This window comes from Chrysemys picta, chromosome 9, assembly GCF_011386835.1.
Source record: "Chrysemys picta bellii isolate R12L10 chromosome 9, ASM1138683v2, whole genome shotgun sequence".
In the NCBI taxonomy this organism is placed as follows: domain Eukaryota; kingdom Metazoa; phylum Chordata; order Testudines; family Emydidae; genus Chrysemys; species Chrysemys picta.
In genome coordinates, this window is record NC_088799.1 from 42,660,691 (window position 1) to 42,685,967 (window position 25,277).

Sequence of the window (25,277 nt, forward strand, 5' to 3'; positions counted from 1 at the left end):
CGTCAACCCGGGACCAGCACTCTTACCCGGCACCGTGGCTTGCCCAATGGCAGCCACCAGCGCAATGGCCCTTTTGGACTCCCTGGGCTTTTCATCAAAGCCAAGGTTGAAGCCAAGGTTCTCATTCCAGGGCGACAACAGTGGCCTTGGCCTCATTTGTCCCCCCGCCGGCACTGGCAGTATTGGGGGTACGCCCATTATCATCTGCGCTACCATCTTGACACCTCCACCGGCAGGGACTCCAGCGGTGACGTAGACTCCAGCACTGGCGATGACAGCGATTCCAACATTGAGAATGACATTGGCACTGATGACACTTTCGGCACTGGCGGTGCCTGCGTCGGTGTATGCAGCCCCTACACTGAGGGGCACGACACCATCTGGGTCAGCACTGACCCAAGAAACCCAAGTGGTGCGGGACCCCTTGGGTGCTGAAGGAAGTGAGCAGCCACCCCTCATGGGGGGGTCTCTTCCTCATTCTCGCCAGATGCTCCGCATATCCAATCAGCAGGCCATCAGCAGCAGGTACTTCTATAACACCTGCTCGGCGATGGCTAAATTCACGGAGTTGCTCCCCTCGGACTCCCATACCAAGTTTTCAGTGTTGGTTGAGGAAGGGAGACTCCTCTCGAGGGTGTCCCTTCAGGCAGCACTTGGGGTTATGGCCACAGGAGTGGCTATGAGAAGGGGCTCATGGCTCCAGGTTTCTGACATCCCCTATGAGGTACAGCAAACCATTCGGGACCTGCCTTTTGAGGGTGAGACTCTAGCTTTCTGTCATTTTTTTTTTTTTCTGAGAATAAACAGCCTTAAAGACTCGAGAGCCATTCTCAGGTCCCTGGGCCTCTCTATACCTTCAGCACAGCACAGACACTTCCGTCCGCAGCCTCCTCAACGGTTTGGTCATCAGAACTGCCAAGATTGCTCCAGAAGGAGAAATCGGAGCTGCAGGAGAAGGCCGTGTCCCCTCTGGCCAGGGCATGGGACATTCCAAGCCGTCTTCAGGGGCCAAATCGGTCTTTTGAAGGTGTGGTCAAGGACGGTGCACCAGAGTGAGATCTGGATCCGCCCCGACTATTCCCTTTCTACGTTGCATTACTTCGAACTGCTGGGTGCTCCACGCAGTAGAGGGGGAATACTCCTTGCAATTCTGTGCTCTCCTGCCCTTCCATCCCCTTTCCCCATCCCTCTTCAGGGACCCCTCTCATGAGCTGCACTCGCTCCTGTCGTTAGGGACAGTGGAAGAGGTTCCTCAGGCACAGAAGGGCAAGGGCTTCTATTCACAGTATTTCCTAATACTGAAAGCCAAGGGCGGCCTCAGTCCCATCTTGGACCTGTGAGAACTCAACAAGTATGTGAAGAAACTGAAGTTCCAAATGGTCTGTTTGGCCTCCATTATCCCCTCGCTGGATCCAGAAGACTGGTATGTCGCCCTCAACTTGAAGGACGCATATTTTCATATCGCAATTACTCAGCCCTACAGAAAGTACTTCAGGTTTGTGGTACTAATACCCACTAACAATTTACAGTCCTTCCGTTCGGCCTGTCAGCAGCACCTCGAGTCTTCACAAAGTGCATGGCAGTTGTCGCTGTGTTCCTGTGCAGGCACCAGGTACAGGTGTTGCTGTACTTTGATGACTGGCTGATCAAGGGCTGCTCCAGGATCCAAGTGGAAGCTCAGGTCAGATTAATCAGAGCCACCTTCGACAACCTGGGTCTCCTTCTAAACGAAGCAAAATCGACTCTGTCCCCTGTCCAGAGGATAGAGTTTATAGGAGCAGTACTGGACTCGACCCAAGCTTTGGCCATACCTGCCGGAAGAAAGGTTTCAGGCCCTGACAGATATCATTCGAGGCATCAGATAGTTTCTCATCACCACAGCAAGGAACTGCCTGAAGCTTCTTGGTCACATGGCTGCCTGTACCTACATAGTGTAGCATGCCAGACTCAGGCTTCAGTCTCTTCAGTCGTGGCTTGCGTCAGTGTATCGCCCAGCTTGGACAGGATAGTGACCCTGCCTCGCCCAGTCCTCGACTCCCTCCTGTGATGGCTCGACCCTTAGGAGGTATTCTCAGGGGTCCCCTTCACCAGTCCGCAACCGTCTCTCTTGCAAGTGATGGACGCATCAGACTTGGCCTGGGGAGCTCGTCTGGGAGACGGCAGGACACAAGGTCTCTGGTCTCATGCAGACCTGGCTCTCCACATCAACGTCAGAGAGTTGAGAGCGGTGCGCCTAGCATGCCAGAACGTCCGTGCACTCTTAATGGGACGTTGTGTATCTGTTATGATGGACAATATAACAGCAATGTTCTAGATCAGCAAATGGGGGCGCATGCTCCTCTCACCTGTGCCAAGAAGCCCTCATGCTGTCGGACTTCTGTGGGGAACATTCAATACACTTGCAAGCATCATACCTCCCCGGGGTACAGAACGAGCTGGCGGACCACCTCAGCGGGTCGTTTCACATCCACAATTGGTCCCTTCGCCCAGACATCACGTTTTCAATTTTCCAGAGGTGGGGCTTTCTCCAGATAAACCTATTCACCACGCGGCACAATAGGAATTGCCAGCAGTTCTGCTCCTTCAAGAATCACAGCCTGGGCACCAGAGCGGACACATTCCTCCTTCCAGCAGGAGGCCATCGCCTTTTCGCCCATACCGCTCATTCACGAGGTACTCCTCAAGATCCGGAGGGAACAAGCTCAGGTCATATTGATAGCACCAGCCTGGCCCCGTCAGCACTGGTATACATCTCTCCTAGACATGTCTGTAGAAGCCCTGGTCACTCTTCCAGGACACAAGATCATGGTCGTCTTCAACATCTGAACTGCGTGTCACTTCACCTCATGGCGTGGAAGCTCCGTGGTTGAACCCGATGGAGCTTTCCTGTTCAGACCAGGTTAGACTAGTCCTCCTTGGCAGCAGGAAACCCTCTACGAGAGCCACCTACCTTGCCAAGTGGAAGAGCTTTTCAGTGTGGTCGGCGCAGCACCATTCTTTCCCGACACTAGCCTCAGTGCCGCTCATTCTGGACTACCTCCTCCATCTGAAGCAGCAGGGGCTTTTGTTTTCTTCAATAAGAACACACTTAGCTGCCATATTGGCCTTCCATCCGGGCGCGGGGGGCTGCTTGATGTGTGCTAACCCTATGGTCAGCCAATTTTTAAAAGGACTCGACAGACTGTACCCTAATGTCTGTCAGTCTGTCCCCACCTGGGACCTCAACCTGGTCCTCTAGGCTCATCGGACCACCCTTTGAACCGTTGGTGACATGCTCCCTGCTCTACCTGTCTTACAAGGTGGCATTCCTGGTAGCGATTACTTCAGCCAGGAGGGTGTCTGAACTCAAGGCCCTAATATCAGAGGCTCCTTACACATGTTCTATAAGGACAGGGTTTCCTCCCGAAAGTTGTGTCACCGTTTCACATCAACCAGGACATCTTTCTCCCGGTATTCTACCCTAAGCTGCACTCCACCTGCAGGGAGCAGAGACTTCACTCACTGGATGTCTGCAGGGCACTAGCCTTTTACATCGAGAGAATGAAGCCATTCAAAAAATCGGTTCAGTTATTCGTGGAGGACAGAATGAAAGGTCTGCCTGTGTCGGTCACAATGCATTTAGTCATGGATCATGTCCTGCATTCGTGAGTGCTACAACCTGGCAGCGGTTCCCGCACCCCCAGTCACTGCGCTCTCTACCAGGGCGCAGGCTTCATCAACAGCATTCCTGGTGCAGGTCTCCACTCAGGAAATCTGCAGAGCGGCGATGTGGTCCTCCATCCATACTTTCATCACGCACTATGCGATTACCCAGTAGGCCAGAGACGATGCAGCCTTCGGGCGAGCAGTGCTCCCATCAGTGGAAGACTCCAACCCCACCTCCTGAACTTAGGCTTGTGATTCACCTGGTTGGAATTGAGATGAACAAGCACTTGAAGGAAAAAATGGTTAGTCACCTTCTCGTAACTGTTGTTCTTTGAGATGTGTTCATGTCCATTCCAATACCCACCCTCTGTCGGAGTAGCTGGCAAGAAGGAACTGAGGTGGTGGCAGGTTGGCTGGGGTCTATATTGAGCGCCATGATGGCATGACTCCAGGGGGCCCCCAAGTCAACCTGACGGATGCTGCTAGGGAAAAATCTTCTGGCTACCGTGCACGTCCGTGCACGCACACCTAATGGACATGAACAACACTTCTTGAAGAACAGTTACCAGAAGGTGAGTAACCGTTTTATACTGTCTTGCATAACCTTCTTATAAATAAACTAGGGAAATACATCCTAGATGGAGCCGCTATAAGGTGCATGCATAACTGGTTGGAAAACTATTACCAGAGGGTAGTTATCAGTGGTTCACGGTCAAGCTGGAAGGGCATATCAAGTGGGGTCCTGCAGGGATCAGTTCTGGGTCCGGTTCTGTTCAATATCTTCATCAGTGATTTTTAGATAATGGCATAGAAAGTACACTTATAAAGTTGGTGGATGATACCAAGCTGGGAAGGATTGAAAGTGCTTTGGAGGATAGGATTAAAATTCAAAATGGTCTGGACAAACTGGAGAAATGGTCTGAAGTAAATAAGGACAAATGCAAAGTACTACACCTAGGAAAGAACAATCAATTGCATACGTACAAAATGGGAAATGACTGCCTAGAATGGAGTACTGTGGAAAGGGATCTGGATCACAAGCTAAATAAGAGTCAGCAGTATAACACCGTTGCGAAAAAAGCAAACATCATTCTGGAATGCACTAGCAGGAGTGTTATAAGCAAGACCACAAGAAGTAATTCTGCTCTACTCTGTGCTGATTAGGCCTCAGTGTCCAGTTCTGGGCGCCGCATTTCAGGGAAGAGGTGAACAAATTGGAGAAAGTCCAGAAGAGAGGAACAAAAATGATTAAAGGTCTAGAAAATACAAGGGAAGACTGAAAATATTGGGTTTGTTTAGCCTGGAAAAGCTAAGACTAGTGTGTGTGGGGGGGAGGACACAACAGTTTTCAAGTACTTAAAAGGTATTATAAGGAGGAGGGAGAAAAAATGTTCTTGTTAACCTCTAAGGATAGGACAAGAAACAATGGGCTTAAATTGCAGCAACGGTGGTTTTAGGTTGGACAGTAGGGAAAACTTTCTGTTAGGGTAGTTAAGCACTAGAATAAATTGCCTAGGGAGCTTGTGGAATCTCTGTAATTGGAGATTTTTAAGAGCAGGTTAGACAAACACCTTCTCAGAGATGGTCTAGATAATACTTAGTCTTGCCTTGAGTGCAGGGAACTGCATGAGAAGACCTCTCAAGGTCCTTTCTAAGCCTATGATTCTATGATTTAGCATCTGGATGTAACTTGCATATTGTGGTGATGAAGGAGGAATAGTTAAAAGCAGAAGAACAAAGGTTATTTTTAAATATGCACTGGTTTTCTGGGCCAGTGCATTATGTCCTAGGAAAGTTCATGGCCAAAAGTAATCTTTTTATTAGGAGCTTAACAACATGAAAGGTGGTCTTCAAATGCATTACAACATTTTTATAACAAACTCAAAAGGAATTAATGCAAAATTCAGACATGTAAAATAGAATTCCATTTGTAATGCTTGTTCTTTAACAGACTTTCAGTACCATGATTTTTAGTGGGGACCATTTTTACTCTAAAATATTGCCAGTTTTGAAAAAAAAAATTCTCTCTGGTTATACTCCATAGACATTTCTCATGTGTTACAGCAGCTTCAAACAAAGGAATAAAAATTAAAGTAACCACACACATCGAAACAATGATGGGCTGCCAATTGTATTCACTATTAGTAGGGAGGGAGAGATCAAATGTTTCTATTGAAAGCCCAGAAGGACCTGTGAACTGGTATTTTTCATAACTAAGGAAAGCAAATACTCCCTTCTTGACTGCAGTAGGTTAGTTAATATTGAACATTTCAGTGTCTTCATTTAAGCAGTACTGAAACTCTTACTGCAAGCCCCTTGTTTTGAGCAGCTGCCTAAATTCTTAAAAAATACTGCAAGTTTAAATACTTCATAAAAATGGTCAAATCCTTCATATTAAATATCCATATCCCTATATCTTCATTTCAAGAGGTTCTCAAATACTTTGAAATGTAAACAGAACTCAATCAGAATGGTCGAAAGTTTCAAACAGCACTCTACAATAATTCCTATATGTAGTGTGTGCATTATTCCTATTTGTATTACAATAGTGCCTAGTGGCCCCAGTAGAGATGGAAACCCATTCTGAGAGTAGCAGAAAGAAAGTTCTGATAGAGTTCAAGTGTACAGGAGCTGCATCCCTGACTCCTTTTTAATGGCCCTTGCTTCTTGACCAATCAGAACTGATTTCTACTGTAGTGGAGTGAGAAAAGTCAGCTGTATAGTGTGGGGGAGTGCTATCACATACCTGCCTCAACTTCTCTGTGAACCCCATGACCAAATCCTTCTGTACACCAATAGACCCCTCCCACACAGAGCCCAGCTATGGGGGCCCCCCTTGCCCAGATACTCTCCTCCCTCTCTTCCCCCCACAGCCCAGGGATCCAGAGGGAGAAACAGCCAGATGCTTGGTCCCAGGCTTGCATGGAGCTTCCTGCTCCCCACTGTCTCATTCCCTCAGTGTGTGCTGGGAACTGCAGCTGCTAGGAACCCTCTAGCTCCCTCCCCCTCCCACCAGCAGTGTCTTCTGTCTGCGAGCTTGGCTCTGCCGGGTCCAGCAGCTGCTAGAGGTGGCCAGCAGCACTGCAGCCCATTTCTGTCAGGGAAAGGAAATTCTGCACATAAAATGTTAATTTCTGCAAAATTCTGCATTGCACAGTGGCACAGAATGCCCCCAAGAGTAATGCCAATTAAATTCAAGATAGACTTTTCAAACCGGCGTGCCTAAAATTAAGCTCATAACTTTAGAAACAGAGGCCTGATTTTTTTTTTAATCACTTGTTTTGAGAACCTACAAATGTTCTTGGAGTCATTGGGAGGTTTAGCTGCCTAGCACCTTTGATGATCACTGTTTTTATTTAAGTATATAAATATGGAAGTAGAAGCTCAGCTGTAAGTATTCACATTTGAAAATCTTGTCCTCAACTTTCATTGTTTAATGCAGATTAAAATATGAGGGAGGTGGTAGAATAAAGTTACAATGAAATAAGGCTACAAGAATTAACTGAACAAAGCAATATAAAAAGCCCAACAATTCTTACTTCTATATTCTTTTAAAAAGAAAAGGAAGAAATCTATCTTGATTGCTTAAATTCATACACATCTTTTTTCATACCAGTCTATTACCCAACAATTAAAGCAATACGCTTAAAATATTTGCCATATTATGTGTTGACATTTTTCTCAGAAAGGTAAATGCTGATTATTATTTTTTTAAATCTAATTTCATCAACAATCCATCACTAAAAGGGGCTATCTAATCTCTTATTGCATACAGTCAGTTCATGCCAGTTTAAACAGACTCCTGGGAAATAGATGCAATATTTATAGTAACTTATGATTTAGAAAAGCCTCTTCATTGCATCGTTGTAGATGTTTTGAATTCTTATAAGCTTTGCCATAATTTTGGAATGCCAATTCTGTATGAAAGTACTAAGATGAAAAAATCTTCCGGCTTCACTGACTTCAGTGTTTTTAATCATGCTATTTGTATTTTTTTTTTTAAATTGTTAAACCATTTAAATTGAAATTGACCTGTACAGCTGCAAGGCCACAGTGCTTCCACTCGGTTCAGGAAATGCAGTTGGCCCAAGAAAAATCCACAGACTTGCAGTGTGAATTTGGGCTAAGCACTTAATATGTCTGTGCCATAGTTCTTATTTGTAAAATGGAAATACTAATGCTTTTTCTTCCATCATTTCTCTCGTATAGACTGAGATCTTGGGGTTAGGGACTTTTCTTACACTGACTTTCAGTTTTAAGTGAAGAAGAGGTTTCAGTTCCATATATCCCCCAATGTGTGCATCAATTCCCTTGGACACATCCTATTCACAAGGTCTACATGAGGGATGTGAATTTCTCCATTGAATAAGGAAGAAGGGGTTTTTGTTGAAATTTTATTTTGAAAATGTCATAAAATATAACAAACCACACTTCATATTCTAACTTGCTTATCCAGCTTTGTCACCAGATACCTTTCTCTCCTGCGTTCTCAAATGTTTCCTTTCATGGTTCTTTATTCATTTTTAGAGTATTGAATGTTTACGTATTTAGAAAAATGATTACAAAGATGATATTGTCAATGCCTGGTGTTTCTGGTCCTTAGACTATGTGTTATGCTGCTGTCTCCTAGTATACTACTGTGGTTAGATTGTCCTCTAGTCTGCCAGGGACAGTGAGGTATTGTTGTGGCCTTTTCTAACTGTTTTCATTGCTGCAAGAGTCTTACTTAGTCTCTTGACTGCCACATGACCGAACAAGTAGTAAATAAAGACTGTATTGATGGCAGTGGTGTTCATCTTGGAATGTGGTGTTTAACAGTTGCAACAAGTTATTACAACACCCAGTAAAATACTGGGCAAATATAACTTTAAATTGATAAAGTTAATGGGAGCAAATTAGTTTTTCATGTTATTCTTACCTTCTACTTAAACGTCATATTAGTCTTCAGCAAAAACTAGAATAGAAAAGGCTTTTCTATATTTAAAAGTTAAGTTTTACTCAGTTGATCAAATACAAATCATTTAAGCTAGTCCCTTGTTGATATTTAAATTGTGGCTTTCTATTTGAAAGAGGCAACTTAAAATAAACAGATTTAATATTTATTTTTGTATTACCATAGTATCTAGGAGCCCTAGACATGGACCAAGACCCCATTTTGCTAGGTGCTGTACAAACACAGAACAAAAACACAGTCTCTGCATGATGGAGCACTACCTTTTTCTTAGTGCATATCTGAACATTTTATGCCAGTTTTCAGTATATCAGTTTGAGGTCAAGTATTGGTATTTCATTTTACAGGAATTCTGACCACATGTCTTGGCTGGTGGTGGAGAACACAATATGCTTTCAGATGTACAAATTACTACTGACTTCTAAAGTATATGAAGTATTTCATTTAGGACTAGATTGTACCCTTGCCTTATGAGGCTGTTCAGGAGAGTAAGTGCTACTGGACATAAGTAAGGGTGTCGTCAGGCCTTCAGTGTTTTAGGTTATATTGCCGATACATTTGTTTTTTCTTTCCAGCACCCCACACTCTTTCATTCTGTTCTGGTGAATAATTTGTAATTCTTTGTTAGCAGGAGAGGTACTGCATTATGGTTTTGTTTTGTTGTTTTGTTAATTTAAAATAATGGAACACCACACACTCTGCCAGTTCCCTATTTAAACATTTAATCTCTGGAGTATGGCATTCAGGAAAAAAGAAAATTTCCAACCTAAACATACAAGACAAGATCCAACATGTTTATTTTAAAAGGACTGAGCTAACTTGGATCAATTTTGGATGTCAATAACTTAATGATAAATATGCCAGCATATGATTAAAAATGGATGCTGATGGAGGTGCAAGATGTTTCTCATTGACTATAGTCTTCTGCTGATAATTATTTTAAAAAAAATATGTAGGATTGTCAGACTACTGAAAGGGAAAGTGTTTAATAAAAATGATAAATTAAATTATTTGACTCATTTCTGTTTCTCCATCCCATGCTTCTCTCACACTCTCATCCCTACAGGCCAACAAAGTTCTTGTCCCCAGAATAGCTATCCAATATTTGTGCTTAAATTGGATGAATGGCAACACTTTCCTAATTCAATTTTTAAACATAGTGTAAACAATATATAGACATTACTCTGAGACAAAGCCTCTCTGAACTTAAGGATGTGCTGGGATGGGAAATTTTTAATTATAACTTTTAGTGTAGTAATATGATACTGCTTCTTATTAAACATGTAAGAATCATACCCTGATTTATAATAAACTCATAGTTCAGCTTTTGGCCTCAGAGTACCATTCAGTCCAAGATAGTTCAGGATGAAATTATTATTCTGGAAGCAGTTAGCATTCTAATATTTAGGATTAGTTAGTACTGATGATTTTTCTCTTAATGCTTCATAAAAAGGTCTCTACCATGTGTTAATGTTAGTGAGAACAATAATTTTGTGTACATTTACCATACTATTTTGATGTACATAATGTTGCTACATCACAAAGCTCATTCAGATTACGAGGTAGAAGACTTGCATTTCTCCTTTGCAATATTGAACCTGCTTCCTGCAAAGCTTTAAACACTTTATCCCAGGAGTAACCCTGCTGACCTCAATAAGACTGTTTAATTACTAAAAATATTTAAAAGTTAAGCATGTGTATGATCTTTGCAGAATTGAGACCTTGAATTGAATTGCTTTATTCTTCATTATGCCATTCCTTAGGGGGCAAATTTTTCTGGTTGTAGCTAAACCCAGCTGTTATCCAAAACTTTCATAACACAACTTGAAAGCTTTGCAGTTATTCATTCATTAGAATTACTTTTTAAAAATTTATCTAACCTTAGCTGCATTTTAGACTCTCTGGTCTTGTTCTATGGCACATGTGCAAGAGTAGAATTCTTTACTTTCTTAATGAAAATAAATGCAGCCTTCCTTCCCTTTTAGAGATTTAAAAAAAAAAAAAGTTTTTTTTCCCCCCTGAAAAACCTCCAAAGATTGCTGAAAGCATAGGTATATTTTTTTTCTTTTTAAGATTACTGTTTTCAGAAGGAAATGTAGGTAATTACTTTGGGGAAAGATAAAGTTGGCACAAAATATATTTACTTTTGTGAATCAAGTTTTAACTATTCAGTTTTAAAACTGTCTACAGTTACCTTTGATAGAAAGTTGTTAAATATTGGAAACCAATTAAACATAATCATACTGTACTAAAAGCATGTTTTTAGTGTATTGTGGTGCTATATATATAGCGTTTAGCTTACTAGATGGTTTCATAAAGATGAGACGCTGCATTTGATGATGATTAGGATAATATAAAAACAACCATATATTTTGTGATGTCCACTTTTTGGTGGATGTATAAATAATGGAAGATGAAATGACTTAAACAAAATGTAGACTCCAATCTTTGTTTCTTGATTTTTTTTTTTCATGGTCAGTGCCCTAATTTGTTCCAGAATTAACTTTTTAAGTATGCTCTCTCCAGACGAAAACAGAGGAATTCCTTCCTTTACCTATGTTGGCATCTGAAACATTCCTGAGGGAAACAGTGGAGGTGTGATAAAATGGCAAGCTGGGCTAGACCACTTTGACACATACAAACACACTGAGAGAATTGGAAGGGGATACAGATTCAGCACCCAGGATCTGCAGGCTGCTCTAAAAGGAAGGTTGTTTTTGGACTTTGCCGCTGCATCAGTTTCTCTACTTCTGCAGCCAAATGAAACCACCACTTTTGGTACTTTCTAATTCCTCTCTCCTCCTGGGGACAGGTTTACTATCAGAACAATTGAATTTTAAACCTAGAAATTTCCAGCTTCCTACAGGTTCACTGATTCATTACTCCCATCTTAAAAGTTTTTTTGTTCCTGCCTCTCCCTGCAGGTAGCTCCTGCCAAGCCTTTCCTGTGGTTGGTGTGGAGAGTCTCTCCCCTGGTCCCCTCCCTGACCCTCGATACCCTTCAGATTCCCTGCTGGACTACCTGCTTGTCCCTAACTGAATTCAGATTGCCTTTTATATTTTCCCAAAAGGCCTGGTTAGTGAGCCACAGATTCCCATTGTGTTACCCCTGGAATGATTTCCTTTACCTGGGGAAGCAGGCTATACCTGGCACAGGTGTGAGGCTGAGCCGCATACATCTTAGCGGGTCAGGTCACCCTGTGACAAATGTCACAACAGGTAGAGAATATTTTTTTTTAAAAATCATTGTATTTTCCCATTGGTTTGAGAGAAAAGATTCTCACTCTACTTCTTCCCATTGTAGTGAGCAGTGAGAGTAACCCCATTCTCTGTCAGGTGGTGGCAGAATGAAGCTGCCAGAGTCCAGGAGAAAGGAAATGTAATAAAGAAGCCTAAACTATTCCTGTTGTAGTCAAAAGAGCAGATCTAATCCATGAGCAGCATCCTCATCTGTGGATGTCCATGAAAGAGATTAGATCCTCTGTCACTTGGAACTATATATATAGCTCTGCTTATGGTTCCCTTGGCCAAAATATTCCTTACCTGTAATACTTGTTCTCTGAGGATATACATTTCAGTGCTTTACCTTTTTTGTGTACACTTATATTTTAATCAGCTTTTATTTAGGAGTTCCCTCCTGCTTTTCAAAAGAACTGGCTGTGGTAGGAATGAGGGCAGCCCGTGGCACCAACTGGAAGGGTGCTCAAATGACTTTACAAGATTCCTCAGAGACTGAAAACTTTGAAGCTGTTGGTGTTCCAACCTGGTCTCGTGCTTGAAACACAGACCCAAATGTGGAAATCTACTGAGAAGTGTATTTTTAGAGAACAAAAATTTCACTAAAATAGCTGTCTTGTTCAATACAACAGATTAGCTGTTATGTTATTGCTAGACTTACTGTCCCATGTTTGGGTTTAAATGATTATAGTTCAAATTTGCTCAGTTAACAAGTTACTTTTTTTCCCCTAGCTGATACTGCTATAAATCTCAGCCTGGGATCCGAAACTCAAGATGGGTTCTTTACAACTGGTCCATCACCAATAATAAAGATTCTGCAGGTCAAATTATGCCTTCCAGGTACAACCAGTGCAGCCTTTCAGTGCAACTCCAATGTAAATGAGAGCATAATATGGTTATACAGATATAATCAAGACATAATTTGACTTTCAGCATCTTTATTACTGTTGGTGATCAGCTGACAGGAATTAACCTTGTTCAGTTTTTAGATCCTTGGGTGAGTCTCTAGGGTTGGTAGAATTTAAGACAGACAGACCTTGCAAACTGACCAAATTTGATCTAAAATTACTGAGACACATAAATATGAAACACCGAAGTACTTCTTTTTTTAAAAAAACACTCATTTCAGAGAACTGCACTTTACATAGGAAAATATTTGTTATCTAGCAAAATCACAACTTGTAACTTCAAAGGGTATATAATATTGAGCTGTGCTTCTGCTAAATTAAAATAATCTTTAACTAGATACTAGAAACACCAAGATTAACTGCTGCCTTAATTACTTCCTCCTTTTGTATGATAAATGGTTTTTACAATGACAGTAGACATGAATAGTTTTGAGTTTAGGAGCCTGAAATGGCACTTTTTTCCTTTAGCTGAAATCTCTTAAATGCTTCTCATGGTTCCCTTTGCCATCCGGATGTCTTCTTGGCACAATTTCAGTTACTAGATGTGAGGGTTGTTCGTTAGTCACCACATGTTATACAGTTTGGCCCATGACTCATTCTCACAGCAGTCCCATGTTTGTGACCAGTACTGTTCCCTTGACCTTTATGATGTCAGCTAGTGGCAGAACTAGAATCATGATTGGATATTGTTTCTAAAAGACACTAATCTATTTCACTAATGAACAAAATGTTAAGTAAACATCTCACTAAATGAGTGCTTAGTTGTGTTAAAGTTTGCATCCTGGCTTCTTGAAATGTTCCAAACTACAGATTAACATAGGTAATTTCTAGTTTTAACCAAAAATATGAATGGAACCTGAAAGGTTTCTGCTAATTTACATTGAATGTCAGAAATCAGAAAAAGATCCCAAATAAGTACATTAGGGGTTTTTGTTGTATGTTTTTTCTTGATTACAAAATATTTAGTCAAATTAAATCAGTCCCATATCTTTATTGAATATCACTATTTGAATATTGGTCACAGTATCAGAATGAGTTCTGTAATTACGAACTAATCTAGTTCATCTTTAACAAAAAAGGGGAGGGGGGAACAAAATGTTTGGTTTTTAAATTTCATGTTTCAAATTGAAATGGAGTGACCCCCGTCTCCCTCTCCATCCCTACTGCGGCTGATTAAATTAATTTGTTTTGCTGCAGTACGTATACCAGAACCAATGCCTGACAATAGAGATTTCACTTCCTTTATGACTACCCCAACAAGCAACACTTCTAAGCAGACTTAGGGGATGTGTGTGATGTAGAACAAATATAACTTTGTTAAATTAGAGCGAAGGTTGCTCAAGTGAATTTCCTGTCACTAAAAATCAGGGCAATTGCCAGTTACGGCATAACATGCTAGAGACAGTTACGGTGAGAGTGATTGAATGGGGAGACACAAATACTAGACAATTCACAATATTGAAAAAAATTCATTTTAAAACTTAATGCATTTAAAGTATTAATTTCCCTCAATTTTTTTTTCAGAACTGATATCTCATATTAATATTGAAAAGTTTGTCTTCGCAACCAGAGGTGCTTGAAATGTAACTTTCTTCAAAGAAAAAAGCTTAAAATCTCAGTTGTCAGGGCAAACTTTCCACTTGACATAGGTAAGTGAATCTTATTAATGTTAAATATGTTCATGCTGGCACCAATTCCATTCTTGGGAACTACTTAGTTTTTCTACATGTTTTAATTTTAACATGATCTCAGTCAACATGGATTTGCTTTGAGGACCAGCTGATTGGAAATCATATACAAGAAATGAAAGAAAAATTCCAGAATGAAAATGGGAGTTCCTAGGTTTTTTGCTGGTCTTCAGTCGAGGAAAAAATATTTGCTTTGAAAGCATTTGTGTTCCTAAAAGTTATAAATGAAGGCTACTTGTCTTTAAGGTGAACCCTGCTACTCCATCTCAGTGACCACAAGCAAAATGTTACTAAATCTGAATCTTTAGTTTGATGCAGGCTGTCTCTAACCATTAGATTTTTGTGGTTCCATATAGAAGATGCAGAGATGAACAGAAACCTTCTGAAATGGCTCCAATCCTTTTCTTTCTGACTGAACCGAGCAGGTCATAATGGGCAACTGTTTCTTCACTCCCAAAGCCCCTCACCTTCTGATACCCACAAGTGTCTTCCCTTGTATTTATCATTTACTGATAGATGAAGCCATTGGAAGACCTCCTTAGGCCACACAAACTGAAGTGCTAGCAGCATGCAGGCAACATCCAGCTCTACATCTGTTAGATTAAACAGGAACAGCACCATCTTCCAGCTTTCTCCATGCTTAGCCAAAATCCGAATATGGTTGAAGGGCAGTTGTCTAAAGTTGAATTTAGGTGACACTGGTAAGAGAGCGGCTCCTTTGTAACATGCTTGATTTATCAAAGGGCTTCTGCATTTGAGTTAAATAGCCCTACAGCTTTATGGTCCTTCTGGACTCGAAAGTGATATTGGATACCCAAATAGCCATAGTGCCAAAAAATGCCCACTATCATCTGTGATGGGCCAGAAGATTGTGTTCAATGCTGTCCTACATGGACCTAGCCATGAAGATTGATCACACACAGGCTTGACTGTTGTAACTCGCATGTATTTAGGAATGGAGCCACAACTCCTGAAACAGTCCAGTTTGTACAAAATACAGTAGTGCATCTGCTCAGTAGAATAGGTTGCCATGAGTATAACCATCAGTGCTCCACTGTCAGTAGTGATTCACTGTTGAATAGAATACAGTTTAAAGTCTCTGTATGTTAGCCAAAGTCCTCCATAAGTTAGTCTCTAGCTACTGAAGAGAGCTTTTCTCCTTTTACAACCATTACCTCCCGTGGCAGCTAAATTGCCTTGGAACATAATTGTCAACTGATAGGGGGAAGACTCATGATTGTAGGAGACAGAACTTTCACTGGATCAGAACCTAGACTATCGCAAGAAGTAAGTGTGACTGCAGCACTAAACTTTGCAATCCTTGTATGCCATCTCCTAGCTTTGAATTATCTTTTTAGAAAATGTACTAAAGACCTAAACTGATGGGCTCCACCTAAACCAAAATGGTACCAGATTGCTAGCACTTAGTTTAAAAACTGCTCTGCAACCTTTTTAATTTTAAGGGCTGGGGGACAAGTGCATAGGAGCATGTGGTTTGGACAGAGACATCCCTTAGGGGAGGATCTATTAATGGAGATTCTCTATGTGCTAGTAAGGAGGAGAGGATGGAAGATGATAAAATATGGGTACGATCTGATGAGAAACAGTCAAATGAAAGAGTCCCATTCAATTAAATCATGTAATGGCAGACAGCTAAAAAGTGACAAGTTTTTAAAGTGCTTATATACAAATGCTAAAAATCTAAATAACAAGATGGGTGAACTAGAGTGCCTCGTATTAAATGAGGATATTGGTATAATAGGCATCACAGAAAATTAGTGGGGTGAGAATAATCAATAGGACACAGTAATACCAGGGTACAAAATATATTGAAAGGACAGAACAGGTTGTGCTGGTAGGGGAGTGGCACTATACGTGAAAGAAAGCATAGAATCAAATGAAGTAAAAATCTTAAATGAACCAAACTATACCATAGAATCTCTATAGATAGTAATCCCAATCTATAATAATAAAAACATAGCAGTAGGGATATGTTACCGACCACCTGACCAGGATGGTGATAGTGACTGTGAAATGCTCAGGGAGATTAGAGAGGCTATACAAATAAAAAAATCAACAATGGGGGATTTCAGCTATCCCTATATTGACTGGATATGTGTCACCTCAGGACAGGATGCAGAAGTAAAGTTTCTTGACACTTTAAATGACTGCTTCTTGGAACAGCTAGTCCTGGAACCCTCAAGAGGAAAGGCAATTCTTGATTCACTCCTAAGTGGAGCACAGGATCTGGTCCAAGAAGTGAATATAGCTGGACTGCTCGCAGAAACCATTCCCTGTACACAGCATGCTCTGTCCATTCAATGTCCATATTCAACTTTATTCTTCACCTCATCTTATGTCCCAGGCTTATTTTATCTATTGTAAATGTTTCCCTGGCTACTCCCCCTTATTTTAGCTAGTTCAGACATTTTGTTTCTAGCCTGCTGATCCATTTACCTCCCTAATCCTGTCCACCAAGAAATGAGACCTTAACCACGTCCAATTGCTCATGTCAAGCCAGGCTTGCAGTACTTCAGTTGCTATTTAAGTTGACTCCAAGCCCCACCTCCTTCCATTACTGTCTGTGAGTCACCTGTGTGGAATAAAGTCCTGCAGCCACTTGACGAAAAATCTGTTACTTACCTGTACTGTACTGTAACTAACTAACTTGTTTTTTGAGATGTGGGTGCAGATATGTATTCCATGAGCCCATGGGTGTTTATGAAGTCTGACACACAGTATAACTATTATTTATCTGTAATTTGATTACATGACTGACAAATAAGTGGCAAACTATAATATACTGCTTCTGGATGTACCTACATGTATAGGTACCTTTACTTCCAGGTAGGATGTAAATACCATTTAAAAATGTAACTGTTTAAATGATTAAAAATATTTAAATGGTTAACCGATTAAAGGGCTGGGGTGGCTGGGGTTGGGGCCACTCGGCGCGGCACAGGGGTTAACGGTTAAGGCGGGTTAATCGTTAAGACTAATTCTTACCAGTTAACATTTTACATCCCAACATCCAGGAGGGACTTTTTTTTTTTTTTTGGTAATAGGGTTACAGCAAAACGTGAATACCATGTCAGCAAGACACTACATCAAAGGTAGACTTGTTAAACTGCAATAGTCAGCAATTTGATTTCATTGCAGTTGCTGCATTTTGTTTTTAATTTCCCTGTACATAAGTGTATCAGAAGAGGATCGCACTTGAGTCTGCTGCTCTTGCACATAGCACTTCTGTGGCTCCCAGAAGGCGCAGCAGCTGAGTAAAACCGATATCCTTAAAGTTGAAATCCTACTACAACATCAGCAGGAGAAGTGGAAGTGCTTAGTGGTGAAATAATACAGGTCTGATCCCAAAGTACAGAGCAGAAACAAGGAGCAGGGAAAGAAGGATAAAAGCAGAGGAGATGTGACTAGATTGCTAGTACCAGATTTTATTTAATCTTGGACGGACCGTGATTGCCTCATCTCATATTGTTGGATAAAAAGGTTTGGAGTGCTACAAAGGCAGCTTATTTTGTCTATGAAGGAGTGCTTTTCTGCAGTCTTGTGACCCTCCCCACCCTATAGTAAATGGAGCACCGTTGACTGGGTCTGGAGGGAGCATCCTCCAGCCTTCCTCAACTGGAGGGTAATGTTGAATGCTGTGATGCTTTTGAGGAAGATAGAAGGGGTAGTGTATGGGTGGAGGTGGGGTTGATGGAAAGATAGAATTTGGGGATGAGAAGAACTGGCGGGACTGTTGGGAGGGTGAGAAAGAGACTGAGGATATGTCTTCACTACCGGCCAGATCGGCGTGCAGCGAACGATCCAGCGGGGATCGATTTATTGCATCTAGTCTAGACGCGATAAATCGATCCCCGAGCACTCGCCCGTCGACTCCTGTACTCCAGCTTGGTGAGAGGCGCAGGCAGAGTTAACGGGGGAGCGGCAGCAGTTGACTCACCGTAGTGAAGACACCACGGTAAGTTGATCTAAGTATGTCGACTTCAGCTACGTTATTCACGTCGCTGAAGTTGTGTAACTTAGATTGATCCCCCACCCCAGTGTAGACCAGGCCTAAGAGTACAAAGCCGGGGAAATCAAGCAGAAAGAACTAACTGAACTGATTCATATTGGTGTTGATTGTGTGTGAGTTTCTTTTGTTGTTTAGTCAGTGCAATTAGGTGTGGTAATTAGCTGGTTTCATAGCAAATGAGAACTCTATCACCCTCCCAAAGATAGAGTAGGAGATTCCTGCCCCTAGACAAAAACAACATTAAACCCCAATAAGGAGTTTTATAGACTTATGAACATGTTGATTTTATAATCCTTAATCACTCTATTTGTGAGTAGGTAGCAGGCAGTGTAAGCTTGTTAAATATAAAAAGTATTTGAAGAGAGATGTGCTTTGTTTTTGTATTTCTATATTGCTGAACATTGTATGTACAGCATGCATTTTACCTGCATTAAAAATATTGTTTTAGGAAATGTTGAAAGTAGATGTGTTTGGGGGGGGGGGAGGGGAGATTTCATTTATCTAACTCAGAATTTGTCATTTTATTATGTTTAAGATGTCTGAAAATGACAACTTAAACTTTGATTTTAAATGTCACACATTTTACTACCAGTTTTGAATATAGTGTTAATCAAATCAGTTAGAAAATATTTTCAATTTACACATTTCTTTATATGCAACTCAAAAGCAGTGTTTTTTACTCCACTAATGTTGCAGTTCCTCATATTAATAGTTTTTCATTAGTTCAATAGGAAAAAATTAAATATTCCATTCTTGTGCTTTTATTCAATATCACACATACTATGAATGTAATTGATTTCTTAATCTGTACATTTTTAACTTATATACATGTGAACACCACATTTTATGTTAATTTCTATAATCTTAGATTTGATAGCTCAGAAATATTCCCAGTAATATTTAGGATCTTATTAGTACAAATATGTACTTTATTATTATTATTATTATTATGGTTGTGAACACCTACCTAGAATAGATTGGAATTAGTTGAGACTTTAAATATTGCAGAAATATGTAAACCTTTATGATCATTCCTGATAACATAATAGAATGCAGTAGAACATACATTTCATTAGAATATACATGCTACCGTATATTCAGATATATAAACAGTTTTGTTTGGTCCATTTTCCTATTCATTTGGTATTTTAACCATTTTAAGTCTGTACAAGTTTTTGACCACTACTTTAAACAGAGGTTGGTAGGTAGGTAAATTAGTGAAAAATGTGTATATGTAATTAATCGTAGTTGGTAATTTAGGCCTTGATCCTACAACCACAAAGAAGTACCGTTAGTCACTTGTGTAGTCTCTGAGATGAATAGGAGTACCAGCCTACAAAGTTGATTACTTGCATATATTTGCAGTATCAGGCATCTCAGGCTCCAGTAGGGTTGCCAACCCTCCAGAAATTAAAGATTAACCTTTAATTAAAGGTTAATCTTTGTTATGTGATGAAACCTCCAGGAATACGTCCAACCACAATTGGTAACCCCTAGGCTCCAGTCTTGAAAGATGATTTGTGCAAGCAGACCCATACAAAATCTCAGAAGAATTTAAAATGTCTGACTATAAAATGCTGAGTTTTTTTTTCCTAGGGCCATGTGGTTATGATATTCAGGTTCCATAATGCCTCCTGCCATGACAGACATCCTGGACATCTGGGCAGTGGATTCACAGATAGGAGCTGATGGCTTAATCTCTGTGGACTTCCTGCTCCCAACTGGAACCTACATCAACCTGGATGTACCTCGAGATGCCACCATTTGCCATATTAAACAGGTAAATTAGTGATTGGATTGCTATTTTAAATGAGCTCCATCACTGATTTTGTTGAGAAGTACTTTATATATTAAATGTTATTTAAAGCTCTTCTAATAAGTTTTTAGAAGCTTGTTCCTGTCTATGAAACCAAAGTGCAACTTTAAAAAGTGAATAAAATGTAAACTGGTGCAATGTCTTACTTAGACTGTAGACCGCATGAAACAATAGCTCCAAAAAGTGTGAACTGCTCCCATTCTTCTGATCGAGTGTTACCTCTGAAATCTAACGATGACAATTTAAATGTCAGCGTTAACTATTTCACTGCTGATTATTTTAGGACAGAATTTAGCTGTGCCCATCTCGCAACCCCAAAATTCTTCCTATGCCTTCTCAGGGACTAAAAACCCCAACCACCCCTTAATCATCAGCCAGAACCTTAGCTTCTCTACATGACAAATGTATAATTTCATCATAGATTGTCTCACCCACCCTTAAAAAAATCTAAGTTGAAGGCTGAAAGGGTGAGAACATTGCAAAATGAATTGAATTAAATTGTGTTATTTATTTGAATATTTAAGGGCTATTATACTGAATATATTATTTTAATATTTAACTCAAAATGGAGGTTTTTTAAATTTAGAAATCCTGCAAGTTTCATTTAGTCTGCTATAGAAGCACGGGGGCCAGGGTACTCCCAGTTATACCTCCATACTTTGGAGTTACATCATTGACTTCAGTGGAGTAACTCAAGATCTACATTGGTGTGACTGAGAACAGAATTTGTCTCCTGGAGCCTTGCACAGATTTTAGTTTTAGTTCTCTGTGGCATACACCATGTTTTGACTATAAAGATTTAAAGTACTTCTGCTAATATTATTTAAGTAATAAAACAATTTATTTTTCATTTAGCATATATTTTGGAGGCACACATGGAGTGTGCAGTGTAGAAAATCTGAGTTAGATCTCTAATGTGAGCATGTCTTGCTGTGGCTTTGGAAAATGGAACAATGCATTTAGGTGTGTGTAGCTGTTGGTTCAGCAAAGAGTATGTATATTGTGAATATAACTTTCTTTAAGGGATACAGCTAAATTAAAAAAAAAAAAAATCACACGTTTGATTTTTTTTTACCTGTCGTCAAAAGTTGCACCTAAGATTACTGTAAGCAAAATAGGTTAAAGAAAATGTTTTCCATTTTTCTCAGATTGTTTCAGGCATCAACAGCATTTTATACCCATATTCAGTTTCCTCTGTAGTAACTCAGTTTGCTGTTTGTGTGTGACACAAAAACAAGAGAGACATCCATTGTAAACATAGGTAAATATGACTGTAAAACCCCAACTTTTCTGGAGGACTCAAAGGAAGGTGTAATGTCTGATTTTAACTATTTTAACTGTTTTTTTTATATTGACAATATTTCCATTTAGAGAGACAAGGTGGGTGAGGTAGTACCTTTCATTGGACCAACGCTGTAAGCTCAAAAGCTCTCTCTTTCACCAACAGAAGTTGGTCCAATGAAAAATGTTCCCTCACTCACCTTGTCTCTCTAATATCCTTTGGTCAACATGGCTACAAGAACACCGCATACAATATTTCCATTTAACAGTGTTCTTTTCATCTAAGGTCCCTGGGTTCCAGTATGTTGATTGACAGTAGTAGTAATTTCTGGAGGGTTCTTAGAAGTGTCTTATTTGGAGCATCAGTGTAAAGAGAGTGAAAGCTTTGATTATTAAATGTGTTAAATGCTTTTTTTCCTGTAATGAACTTGGAACATCCTTGCCCATGTGTTCTAGAAACAGCTGGTTTTAATGTTCCTGTAATGTTTGTTCAAATCAAAGAGGGCTTTTACCTTTTCCTCCCCCAAGTCTTTAATTACTTTGGGATGTATTACTGTATTTTTATTTTTCAAAAGACAGTGGTGTAAACAGTCCATCCAGCAAATGAATGTCTTGCATAATTGTAAAAGGATGAATAGAATAAAATCTGGTTCCCAACATTCCTAGTTATTTTGTTCTTTAACTTGAAGCAATGGGGCTGATCTGCTTTCATTTAAGGAGTAGTAGATTGAATGCATGGTAGGGAAGTGTGTACAAAAACAGTCTTTTGCATTCTTAAACTCAAAGGTCATAAAACTGACTTGTAAGAGACCTCTTTACTGATATCCATGCATAGGTACTGTACTGTGCTTTTATAAAGTATAAAAACTATTAGGTGGGATTTCAGATTTATTTTGTACCAGGGAGCTGAAGTTCATATAATATTCTAATTTCTAACCTAAGTTTGGTGCCATATTTTGACTGTTGAGATGTAGCATATCTAAGTGCTCTAGCTCAGTAGATGACTTCTTTAAAAGAGGGACTAACAGGCCTAAACCTTACCCATACATTGGTTTTATGTTTGTTTCTTAGAGATTTCAGTATCAATCCTTTTAAAGCAGGGCTGATAAAGACCCACATCCTCAGCTGGAAGATCCACAAAGAAACCCAAGGTGCTATGTTTGTTGTCATCATGGATGCACAAATGAACCTATTCCTTTAGCTCTACTGTCTCTTTTATGATTACTTTTATTTATTGAGTACAATACAGATATAGAAGTTGTTTCTCTGAGGAGGTTACGGCCTAGTTATCTGGTCTGCTTTTGCTAGGAGTCAGACTATTAAAATGGTTGTAAATGTTCCTTGGCCATAAGGATGGTGATCAAGAAAAAGGCATTAAAAAGCTTTTAACTTGAGATACTCAGTGAGCCTCTTTGATCCAACAGTAAAGTAGAGGGGCTCCTTACTCTCCATGTGTCTAGGGAATACCCAGTATACAAATTACAGATTACAAATTTCAAGTGCTTATGGTTTCAGGAGTGGAAAGAAACATTTCACCTTACTTCATTTAAATTATATTTTTCACTCAAACTCTGCAGGATTGCCATGGACTTCATTCCTAAATAATGACACAGTCTGAAACTTTCAGTGGGCTTCTAAATCTACAATAGAATGCATCTGTTCCCTTCCTGTTCTCCTCCCTCCTCCATCTTGCCTCAGAGCTTAAAATAAGGGGACTCTTTAGCTGCTTGGGGCACCCTATCTTACTCGTCTTGGCTAATGAGAGACAGAGAGGCAGTGAGAGACAGAAAGGCATCCTTTAAAAAGTGGAAGTTAAATCCTAGTGAGGGAAATAGAAAGGAGCATAAACTCTGGCAAATGAAGTGTAAAAATATCATTAGGAAGACCAAAAAAGAATTTGAAGAACAGCTTGCCAAAGAATCAAAAAAGTAATAGCAAAAATTTTTTAAGTACATCAGAAGCAGGAAGCCTGCTAAATAATCAGTGAGGCCACTGGACGGTCGAGATGCTAAAGGAGCACTCAATGACACTAAGGCCATTGGAGAGAAACTAAATGAATTCTTTGCATCAGTCTTCACGGCTGAGGCTATGAGAGAGATTACCAAAACTGAGCCATTCTTTTTAGGTGACAGATCTGAGGAACTGTCCCAGATTGAAGCGTCATTAGAGGAGTTTTGGGAACAAACTGATAAATTAAACAGTAATAAGTCACCAGGACCAGATGGTATTAACCCAAGAGTTCTGAAGGAACTCAAATGTGAAATTGCAGAGCTACTAACTGTAGTTTGTAACCTATCCTTTAAATCAGCTTCTGTACCAAATGACTGGAGGATGGCTAATTTTTAAAAAGAGCTCTAGAGGTGATCCTGGCAATTACAGGCCGGTAAGCCTGACTTCAGTACTGGACAAACTGGTTGAAACTATAGTAAAGAACAAAATTGTCCGGCTCATAGATGAACATAACTTGTTGGGGAAGTGTGAACAATTCTTTGAGGGGGTCAACAAGCATGTGAACAACGGGGTGCAGTGGATATAATGTACTTAGATTTTCAAGAAGCCTTTGATAAGGTCCCTCACCATAGGGTCTTAAGCAAAGTAAGCTGTCATGGGATAAGAGGGAAGTCCTCTCATGGATTGGTGACTGGTTAAAAGATAGGAAACAGAGTAGGAATAAATGGTCGGTTTTCAGAATGGAGAGAGGTAAATAGTAGTGTCCCCCATAGGTTTGTACTGGGACTAGTCCTATTCAGCATACTTATAAATGATCTGGAAAAAGGGGTAAACAGTGAGTGGCAAAATTTGCAGATGATACAAAACTACTCACGATAGTTAAGTCCCAGGCAGACTGCGAAGAGCTCCAAAAGGATATCACAAAACTGGGTCACTGGGCAATGGATGGCAGATGAAATTCAATGTTGAAAAATGCAAAGTAATACATATTGGAAAACATAATCCCAACTATACATATAGAATGATGGGGTCTAAATTAGCTGTTACCACTCAAGAAAGAGATCTTGGAGTCATTGTGAATAGTTCTCTGAAAACATCCACTCAATGTGCAGTGGCAGTCTAAAAAGGGTCTATTAAGAGTGGGTGAGTAAGGTTCTGTGGCCTACAATGAGGAGGTCAGACTAGATGATCATGATGGTCCCTTCCCTTTTAGAGAAGGGGTAATTGAGCCATAGAGCCATTAGTTCTCTGTTGCCCTGCACCTTGTGTAGTCATTTACACATGTACAGATCAGAATGGAGGCATCATACACCCACATTGCGCTGATGTACATGACTACACAAAATACAGGACAGTCAAGAATTGGGGCCATAGAGATTGTGACTCGCCCAGGCAGTCTGTGGCATTATTGGGAATTGAATCAAATCTATGGAATCCCAGTCTGCTGTCCATCTCTCTGGATAATGTGCAAGACAGATTGTAGATAATAAAATTATGCAAGAAGATAGTGGTTTTTAACTGTAATACATGAAAAAAGACACACAACTTCAGATTTGTGAATCCAGGGATCAGTGATCCTAAAATAGTCTGAGTTTTGAAATTATATGGGAATTGTTTTGCCAGGAGAACTTTTAAGAAAATGAAGAAAATTCTGAAGTAGTTCATCTGACAGTTGGAAACTGGATATGTATTGAAGTTTTGTTTTCACTCAAGCCCTGTTTAATTTTCATATATATCAGTAAAATCACAAATGGATATTTTTGTTCGTTTC

The 25,277-nt window shown here is 40.1% G+C and overlaps 1 protein-coding gene across 14 annotated transcripts in view; it reads left to right on the forward strand.

Annotated features, from left to right (window-relative positions):
* The window catches only part of PIK3CB (phosphatidylinositol-4,5-bisphosphate 3-kinase catalytic subunit beta), a 211,793-nt gene that overhangs the window by 83,151 nt on the left and 103,365 nt on the right, over positions 1-25,277 (forward strand). For 8 of the 14 annotated variants that reach the window (XM_065558075.1, XM_005282507.5, XM_005282508.5 and 5 more), the window contains 2 exons: positions 14,266-14,390; positions 20,056-20,239. In XM_065558075.1, the coding sequence (XP_065414147.1) occupies positions 20,087-20,239 (153 nt within the window). In that variant the 5' untranslated portion in view covers positions 14,266-14,390; positions 20,056-20,086. The remainder of the gene's footprint in view (positions 1-14,265; positions 14,391-20,055; positions 20,240-25,277) is intronic. The other 6 variants (XM_065558079.1, XM_065558077.1, XM_042853566.2 and 3 more) reach the window with 1 other exon arrangement.